Here is an 8,847-nt window from a genome sequence, read left to right on the forward strand (position 1 = left end):
CCCAGACAACCCCCCAAAAAACCATCACCTATTTGGGTCGACCCTCTCTTACAGGAACATGTGACTAAGACTTCAAGTATGACAGAAAAGAAGTTTGAAGATGTTGACAGTTCATGAGGATGACTGACAGCCTCTGGGGCAAAGTGAAAATGGGCGGGGTTATTGGCACTCACACACATTTGGAAATAATGAAACCAAATGAACAAACCAGCAGAGACCAGGTCTCAATTCCTTAAACTCCTGTTTGAATTCTTCTGCCAACAGGAGTTTTCAAAGATCCTTTCACTGGTTTTACTTTTCTTTAAAGAGCCACTCCAATGAGTATCTGCTGCTTTAAAACACAGTCTTGTAGTATTTTTCCCCACAATGGAGGACATACATGAGTAAAAGAAAGATGAAAACTGCATTTCTGAGTATTTCTTTATTCAAATCATGGTGATGTAACAGTGATGTAGAAAATATTCCAGGGGGGCTACAAGCTTCCTGCTCCTCCCCGTTCTGATCATCCACCTGCAGACCAACAGATCCATGAACGTCTTTGTTTTCCTGCTCTGAGCTGGAATCTGGATCAGAACCGGACGGATGGACAGATCTGATGTTGCTGCTGTTTCTGTTGTACCCTAATGTTAGGATGAGGGTGTGAGGGGCTGTAAGCTAGTGGGAGAGAGTGTAAACAAAGGGATGATGGGAAGTAGTGGCAGGCTTACTCTGCATCAACAGTCCTGCCCACAACTCAGAGGTGAATTTTTAATGCCGCTCTGCAGAAACTATGTCATAGAAACCACACAGGTTTTTAGATGTCGGCTAAAAACGGCACCATCGTCATCATCATCATCATCATCATTATCATCATCACAGTATACGCTTTGAACGTTTGATCAGCAGATGATCAGACTGGGACTTTAAATTTATGCATGTGATCATTTAGAATCAAGAAATACATAAAAATGTTAAAATAATTGGTTTCCTGATAGAAAACTCTTGGTGTTTTTTTTATACTTTTTAAACTCTACATTCAGTAAATGTAACTATTGGAATGATTGTTTGTTTATTGATCAGTGATAGTGGTTCCATGAGGTTTCTGGGATTTCGATGCCTCTTCTGAGTGACGAGTCGACAAACAACACCAGAATCTGGGACTTCCTTTGAATCAGATGCTTTTACTTTGACAGAGTTGATGTGATTCTTTATCATCAGTGACAGAGAAGAAAATAACAGACGTGATAAAACTCCTATCACTCATTTGAGCTTTTATTCATGTCCATAGGATGTTGTAATAACATCCTGTCCTATTTAAGCCCCGCCCACCTTCTGAATTTAAAGCAGACCCATAAGTAGCAGTTCCCCAAACGTCCGATGAAGCTGGTTTCAGGTGACAAGACTCATGTCATCTTCATTGCTGCCATCATTGTCATCATCATAAATGTGTAGTTCTGTAGATAGATAGATGTGATCATAGATGTAACCTGTATTAGGAGTTTTTTTTTTTTACCATAGATTCCTCTTTATACGTGAACCATGAAGGATCTGGAAAGAAAAAATCCCACTTGTTAGTCAGAAACATCTCAAAAATCCTTCTTGGACTTTAGTTTGTTGTAAATCTTTGGAGTTTTTTTGCATTTCCTGACTCACCTCTCTCAGGCTGATTGATGCTTGTAGCCAACCAGGTCTTTGTATTTCCGGATTTGCACCTGCAGGCTGCCAGTGAGTTCCAGCAGGTCTTGGTTCTTCTTCTTCTGCTCATCAATCTGGGAAATCAGCTCCTGCAGCTTCTTTTTTAGTTCACCTCTGTTGCCAGCCACTTGCTGTCTGCTCTCCTTCAGAGTCTCTTCAAGATATTTAATCTGTAGAGAAAGCAGGAGGTCAGAATGCTGAAGAAGAGAACCAGACAACAAACTGCTTCTTCTTCTTTTCAGCTTATACTTTGAATGGATGAAAGCACTCAGGTGTTGACAAGCCTGTGAGGAATGGGAGACGTTTCCAAAGGTTGCTAAACCCTGAATCTTCAGGTTTTATTGAAGTTTGACTCATTTCCTCGTGTTTCACTCTGGTTTTTTATGTTTATGTGATTACCTTGGTAATCAGATTGTCAGTGTGGATTTGCAGCATTTTCTTTTACTTCAGCAGTTTGGTATATTCAGATTTTGCAGATTCAGGCTGGCTCCGGTGATGATTCTCCTGCTCTTGGAGGCTCTTCAGCTACAAAGACACACATGACAGAGTTGGATGAACCAGGAGGGTGGAGAAGGTGGAGAAGGTGGAGACTGTCCTCACAGCACCATCATACCTCCTTTTGGTACCACTCATCCATCTCCTCCATGTTCCTCTTTGCTATTTCATCATATTTTTCTCGGATCTCCTTGACAATGTCAGTCAGGTTGGAGTTCTGAGACTCAATCTCCACCGTCACCTTTGACTCCCTGATCCTCTTACACAGATCCTTGACTTTCTGCAAGAAAAAGAGTAGAAGTTCATCCTCAGATGAGCAGAGAGCGACTCTGCCAATGTGCTGCCAGCCTCACAGCCTGGTGCTCTGTTTTCTGTTGTTGGAGCGTCTTGTTCAGTATTTCAATTTCCCTGCTTAGGTTTTCTTGTTGCTGTCGCAGTACGGCCGGATGGATGCTGGGAAGGCTCTTATAGCAGGTGTCTGCGCATAAATCCGCCCACCAGCAACCCGGTTGGCTCCAGAGACGCAGAAAAGCTGGTTCCGAGTCGAAATTCCAGTTTTTCACCTCAACCACATACCTCTCCTCCTCGGGTGTCATCTTATGATTGGACCTCAGCGCAGGTATGGGGAGGAGATGGAGACTCCTGTCCTGATAAAAGCAGGAGAAACGACGAGGCTCCACCAGACCTGACCTGTTCAGACGGACCTCACCTGTTCAGAAAGACCTCACCTGTTCAGACGGACCTCACCTGTGCAGAAAGACCTCACCTGTTCAGAAGGACCTCACCTGTGTGTCAGAGTCCGTCATCATGAGTTCCTCTAACCATTTTACAGAAGCCAAGAGGGACAAAGATGGTATGAAAGAGGGCAACGACCAGTTCCTGGTTGTCATCAGTCAGGTGTGTGGAACTCCGTTTTTAAACTCTATTTCTTTTCAGAAAAATGTTTTATCAAATCTTCAAACATACTGTTGTTTAGCAAATATGTCCAAAATGTGTGAATCTAGTGAACAATTCCTCCTAAAACAGCGTTTAAGCAGGAAGATCTGGGAAAATAAGAGGATCAAGACAGCTGTGCATGACTGAGTGTTTCTTCATGGTGGATCACTAAAATTAAAGGAATTCAGTGATTTGAATGTTTTGTGTCGTCAAAGCTGTTTGGGTTGATTCCAGTGGAGCTCATCATACGTGACATCATCGTAGGATCAAACCTAAAGCTTCATGGAAAACCTTTGAGACATGTTTCTGTTCAGATTTGATGCTTGAGAAACGTGTACAAAGTTCAAACCCAGCATGTTTTTGTGACGGTGCAAACATTGTCTCTGTGTGTTCCAGGTGATTCACTGTAAGACTGAGAACAAAAAGCTGGAAGAAAAACTGAAGATCCTCAAGGGGAGGGACGTCCACACCTGGAAGGTGGATGAGATTGTGAGGAGAGCAAAGGAAGAGCTGGAACAGCAGCGTCAAGCTTTCTGCAAAGATCAGGAGAAGCTGGAGGTGGAGCTGTCTGTGCAGGAGAAGGAGGTGGAGGACACCAGGAGGAGGTCAGCAGAGGTTCTGGTTCTGAAGCTCTGAGTGTTTGTCAGCACGGTAACCATGGAAACGCTTGCAGGTACGAGGAAGAGAAGAAGAAAAGATCTGAAAAGATGAACACATTCATCAACAGCATCAAGGTAAAATCAACATCCTGAAGTGTTTGCGGATCATCTAATGTTTACAAAAATATCTGAACTGTTTTTATGCAACAGGCTTTGGAGCATGAATGGCTGATAACAGCTGACTTGATGGTGGAAAAGAGGGTTCTGAACAATAAGCTGAACTTCCTCAGAGCTGGATTTGATGAGGTACAGAGAGGTTCCAGAGGTTCCATTCCTGGTTCTGGAGAAAAAAGACGTTCCTCCAGATGACCCTTCTGTGCGTCTGACCTTCAGGAAGCCAAGGAGCTGGAGTCTATGATCCAGAATGAGAAGAGGGTCATCTCTGACACCCACAAACGGTCCCTGGACCTGGAGAACATCATCAAATCCCTTGAGGCTCATTATACAGCAATAGCAGATCGCACCAGGAAGCAAGTAGATCAGCTGAACAGGAAGAAGGTGAGGAAGAAGAAGATGAGGTCTGTCACACATTAACATCAGTGATGTCACTGTGGTTGCTCTCCTCCTCAGATTGACGCTTTGCGCCAAACTTCAGGCCAGTACGAGCAGAAGGCACACGAGATAAAGAGGGAAATTACACTTCTGAAGAAGAGGATCACAGAACTCCAAACTAAGCTGGAGGTTCAGCAAACAAAGGTAAAGAGCAAACAACCAACTTCTGCATCCACCACCCCCATCCTGATGACATCCCTGTTTCCTGATAGGAAAAGGAGCTGGAAAAAGACTTAAAGCTGAAAGAAGGAGACGATGCAGAAATCACTGGACTGGAGGAGAAACTGAAGAAGAAGAGGGAAATTCTGACCCTGCAGGTCCGTAAGCATCAGGAGCTGCTGAACATCAAGCTGGGCCTGGACATGGAGATCGCTACCTATGGGGGGCTTCTGGAGGACGAGGAGGAGGGGTAGGAGAGGCAGCAGGTCGACATGACATGAGAATGTGGGAGGAGTGTCCTAACGGCGGTTTCTGCTCCTCTTTTCACAGCTTAAAGGACATCCACACAGGTGAGAACCTCAGCATCACGGGGGGGGGGGGGGGGGGGGGGGAGTTACACAGCACCTGTCTGTCGTTAAGGCAAAGAAACATCCTTTGTTGGAGTGGTGCGCCCCCTGGTGGAGAATTCCTGTAGTAACCTGCAGATTTCCTTCTATCTCACTAAACCAGAATGAAGCAGTTTCCTGTCCTGTTGCCGTGGTAACCAGCAGTTCCCTGAAACTCTCACCTGCTGATCTGGTTGGATTTGGAACCCGGCCGAGTTCCCAGAACACCGGGTTGCAGGTTCCACGGCTGGAGGTCTCCTCATGTGTAATCTAATGGAGCGGTTCTATGTGGTTTCATTCTGTGTTTTCTTTCTCTTTCTCACCTCTGTCAATGGAGAAGTAAATAAAATGAATAGAGCTTCAAAGAAAATGTTTGTAAAGCAACCTTTTATGGGGGGGGGGGGGGTGTCAGCCATTGGATTTGAGCAAATGCTTCCAGTTGGATTTTCTTCCAGGTGGTTCATTTTCTCCTGTTTGTCTGCATCTTCTAACTTCAGTTCTGCTCCTCCTCCCCTTTAATCACACGTCTGTCCTGCTTGACACATGTAGCGTGTCTCTCATGAGGACTCGGTCAGAGGACTCGGTACATTGCACGTCTGTCTTTTCTCCACACGTTCTCTCTGCAGAGATCCTCAGATCTCCTCCTCCGTTCTCCGGATTCTCCTGATTTCTTCCCAAACTCTTGGTTGGAGCCCGAGTGGGTTTTAAGGAGAACGTGCAGTGGGAGCTGTCCGGATGGTGGTGCTGAAACCTTCTGGAGGCTGAGACACAAAGACATCAGCTTTAAATATTTATCAAGAAATCAGAAATCAAGGGAATTCATGACAGAGAAAGATGTTCAACATGAAGGACATGGACATTTCTTAAAAAAAGTTTAAGAAATAAAGGATGTTGGTCAGGCCTTTCACATTAAAACAAATAATTAAGATGCATGTCTGTTTTTCAAAATAAAATAGTTTCCAGATCAACACGCTGCAGAAAAATCCTCTCAGATTAAAGGCGGGAACCTTTTTAGAGAGAGAGAAAGAGAGACATTTATGTCGGTTATGTTAAACACACAAACTTAAAACCACAACGTAAACACTGAACATTAACAGAAAAAGGTGTTTGGTGAAGCCAAGGCTCCTACCTACCTAGAAACTAAATAGAAAAAACAAAAACACTTACCTCACAACCACCAGAGTCTCTCAGTCCAGAAGGTATTTTGATATATTGTAACCCTTGTGCTATCCTAGGCACTTTAACTTTGGGAGTTGGGTCATCTAGACCCACTAGACCGGGGGTCGGCAACCCGTGGCTCAGGAGCGAGTGGGCCCTGGGCTGCTCTGTGTTGGGTGGGTGCCGTGGTAATGACCCACGGGGTTGGGCCAAGACTTGGAATAAATGGATCCCCATGATATTGTTTCCTCACAGCAGAACCGAGCCAGACCTTCTTTAATACCCTTGTGCTACCTAAGATGACCCCACCCTTACTTTGACGTGTTATTCCTACCATGACAAAGGTGGAAGAGTTCATGTAATCCATGGACACCAGTGAAGATCACAAATCATTGAAGAAAAAAGGTTCAGCGCACTGTCTAGTGGGTCTAGATGACCCAACTCCTAAAGTTAAAGTGCCTAGGATAGCACAAGGGTTGAGCTGCAGTTCTTTGTTTGTTCGTGGTTCTACTGGGGGAATTGGATGGGTGGAGGGAGGAATCTGGTGAGGGAGGGGTCCCATCTTTGTGTGATAATCCTGTGTTTTCTGTTTTTAATCATTTTCCTTTTCTATTATTATTTTATCTGCTTTTATGTTAAGCGCTTTGCGTTTTTAACTGAAATGAAAGGCGCTATACAAATCAATAAAGTTTGAAGTTTGAGAGACGATCAGCTGATGATGACGAGGGGGGAGAACAGAGAGGAACAGAGGAGGGGGCTGGGGCAATGCATTACTCAGAAGATCCTTCTGGCCTTCACCTCACAAATTTGGGGAATCATTGAGGCAATAATGGTTGAAAACGGCTCACAAAAATGTTCTGCTGGGTCGTATCCATAATCAGATAAGAAGTAATGAAATGTATACATTTAAACAATGAGGGTGGTTGGTGGGTGTTTAGATAGCTTCAGGAGGGGTGGATGGGAAGTTTTATTTTGAGCAACAAAAGGGGGGGGGGGGCACAACAACGAAATTGAAAAACGAAACGGTATAAAAGTGAACCGAACCAAAATTGCTGTACCGAAACATTTCAGTACAACTACGTGTACCGTTGCACCCCTAAAAATGTCATAATTTTTTTAAAAGCTAATAAAATTTGCATTTCCTTGTACATAATAAGCTGTTTGAACCTATAGCTTGATGAGCAATAAACTGGTGTTACTGGGGGGTCAAACTCAGTCGCACAGGGAGCCTGAATCCAAAACACACTTTAGTTTCTGCCAAACATGATAAACATTTACTGAACACACTAAAGCTAAACTTTTTGAACACAAATATTTAAAAAGACAGACAGGAATATGAATCCAGAATAAATCAAGTTAAACCTGAAATAGCGTATAATATTTTACATCCATAAAAATATATTCTGTCACAATTATACAAATATGAAAATGCTGCAGAACTAAACAAACAAATATTAATAAGAAGAAATAATAAATCGATTCATTCTGTTTTCTCTGCTCTTTCATCATTTTTTAGAGCTGGACTCCTGCATCATTTTTAGCAAGAACTTCTTGGTGTGTGACGTCCTGTGTGTGTCTTTGTGAAACATACCAGAGGGACTGGATCTAAAAAAAAACTGTTATTGTGACTATTATGTTTAGGTTTTATAAAACATTAAAAACTAAATCTTAGAACTCAGCAGTGGGATTACTCTAAACCTATTTGTCATTACCCTAATTTTGAGCAACACCAACAGTAGAAATCCTCCAAATACCTCAATCCATGAAAAATGATCTATAGTTTATTAATGATCTCATAAAGTGCAGCTGTTTTCCTGCTTTACCTGCTGTCTTTGTGTCATATACTGACACCAACTAAACCACAGAAAAGACACGTAATAAAAATATCTACAATAGTTAGTAAATAATAGCATTATTAACATGAGCTGCTGAGTGATCCAGCAGCATGTGATGATCCAGGTGTTGCGTAATCGAGCGCCCACTACCCCTCCTCTTTTCCCTCCCACACATCCTTCTCTAAGACAGGAGGCAGAGCTGCTGCCTAGAGAGGATTGTTAGCCTGAAATACTCCCAATTACCTGTGTTTGTGTGATTCACCCAATTTCTTGACTTGGTACGTTCCAAAGACTACCGCAAAGAGGTGAGGGTGCAAGTTTCAGTGTCGTGCAGCAGAGGGCCCTGTGAAACATTCAAAATGAAACCTTCAGACGTAGTGGTGGTCACATCCACATTAGAACTGTGGAATACCCTCCCCTTTGCCTGCTCTGGTTGATCAGGGGTCTTTCTTTTGCCCTTGTGCCCTTTCATGTGGCTGTTTTACGTTGTTTCACCCTTAGTGATTTCATCCTGTTGGGTTTGCTTCTTTTTTTTTTGCACCATAAGTGGGAAGAGAGGAGAGGGTGAAGACTTGGGTGCGACGTACAATGTCAGGCTGGTAAAATAAAAACTCAGGGTGCGGTATGTTATAGTCCCATCAGATCAAACACTTTGTGTCTCCTTAATCGACTCAATACCGCCTTGGTAATCACAATATAGGCATACCAGTTGAAGTGTGCCTGGTAAATGCTGCCCATGTGAAAAACGGCTGATGGCTGGAAGAAGGACCAGAGCTTCTCTGAGCCGTCTCTACATTAAAACCAGAGTCGCCATGTTGTCAGGAAGCCCTGATGTGTTTGTCTGCTGCTCTTTTCCTCACAGATCAGACACAACAGCTTCATCATGAGAGCAAAAAACAACTTTTACACAAAGACTCACAGAAGAAGAAGAAAACGGAGGAAACTCCAACGTCTGTGTCTGCTGGACAAACTCTGCTGTCTGACCGAGAGCAG

General features: G+C 43.5%; 2 protein-coding genes across 3 annotated transcripts; one reads left to right on the forward strand and one right to left on the reverse strand.

Annotated features, from left to right (window-relative positions):
- Positions 1–406: 406 nt before the first annotated feature.
- LOC144987986 (keratin, type I cytoskeletal 18-B-like) lies at positions 407–2,765 on the reverse strand. Its single transcript, XM_078937976.1, has 5 exons — positions 2,523–2,765; positions 2,288–2,449; positions 2,074–2,199; positions 1,633–1,844; positions 407–1,527 (listed from the first exon to the last, which is right to left on the reverse strand). Exons 1-3 carry the CDS (start codon positions 2,763–2,765, stop codon positions 2,116–2,118), a joined length of 489 nt encoding a protein of 162 aa, XP_078794102.1. The 3' UTR covers positions 407–1,527; positions 1,633–1,844; positions 2,074–2,115.
- Positions 2,766–2,895: 130 nt separating this feature from the next.
- Positions 2,896–5,789, forward strand: LOC144987883 (keratin, type II cytoskeletal 8-like). 2 transcript variants are annotated; one of them, XM_078937622.1, is made up of 9 exons: positions 2,896–3,066; positions 3,502–3,710; positions 3,779–3,839; positions 3,915–4,010; positions 4,098–4,262; positions 4,335–4,460; positions 4,529–4,725; positions 4,806–4,825; positions 5,488–5,789. In XM_078937622.1, the coding sequence occupies exons 1-9, from the start codon at positions 2,977–2,979 to the stop codon at positions 5,526–5,528; spliced, it is 1,005 nt and encodes a 334-aa protein (XP_078793748.1). In that variant the 5' UTR covers positions 2,896–2,976; the 3' UTR covers positions 5,529–5,789. The 2 variants fall into 2 exon arrangements, with proteins under 2 accessions (XP_078793748.1, XP_078793752.1); XM_078937626.1 differs by lacking the exon at positions 5,488–5,789 and adding an exon at positions 4,986–5,231.
- Positions 5,790–8,847: the final 3,058 nt, after the last annotated feature.

Source organism: Oryzias latipes, chromosome 2, assembly GCF_053564925.1.
Source record: "Oryzias latipes strain Hd-rR chromosome 2, Olatipes_Hd-rR_3.1".
Taxonomy (NCBI): Eukaryota; Metazoa; Chordata; class Actinopteri; order Beloniformes; family Adrianichthyidae; genus Oryzias; species Oryzias latipes.

Bases quoted from the DNA above. Each gene is read 5' to 3' on its own strand.
- LOC144987986 (XM_078937976.1), bottom strand. From the start codon at position 2,765: ATGACACCCGAGGAGGAGAGGTATGTGGTTGAGGTGAAAAACTGGAAT. The intron at 2,450-2,522 runs GTGAGGCTGGCA...TTTTTCTTGCAG, and splicing joins AGAAAACAGAGCACCAGGCT to AAAGTCAAGGATCTGTGTAA. The intron at 2,200-2,287 runs GTATGATGGTGC...GTGTCTTTGTAG, and splicing joins ATGAGTGGTACCAAAAGGAG to CTGAAGAGCCTCCAAGAGCA.
- LOC144987883 (XM_078937622.1), top strand. From the start codon at position 2,977: ATGAGTTCCTCTAACCATTTTACAGAAGCCAAGAGGGACAAAGATGGT. The intron at 4,726-4,805 runs GTAGGAGAGGCA...CTCTTTTCACAG, and splicing joins CTGGAGGACGAGGAGGAGGG to CTTAAAGGACATCCACACAG. The intron at 4,826-5,487 runs GTGAGAACCTCA...TTCTCTCTGCAG, and splicing joins CTTAAAGGACATCCACACAG to AGATCCTCAGATCTCCTCCT.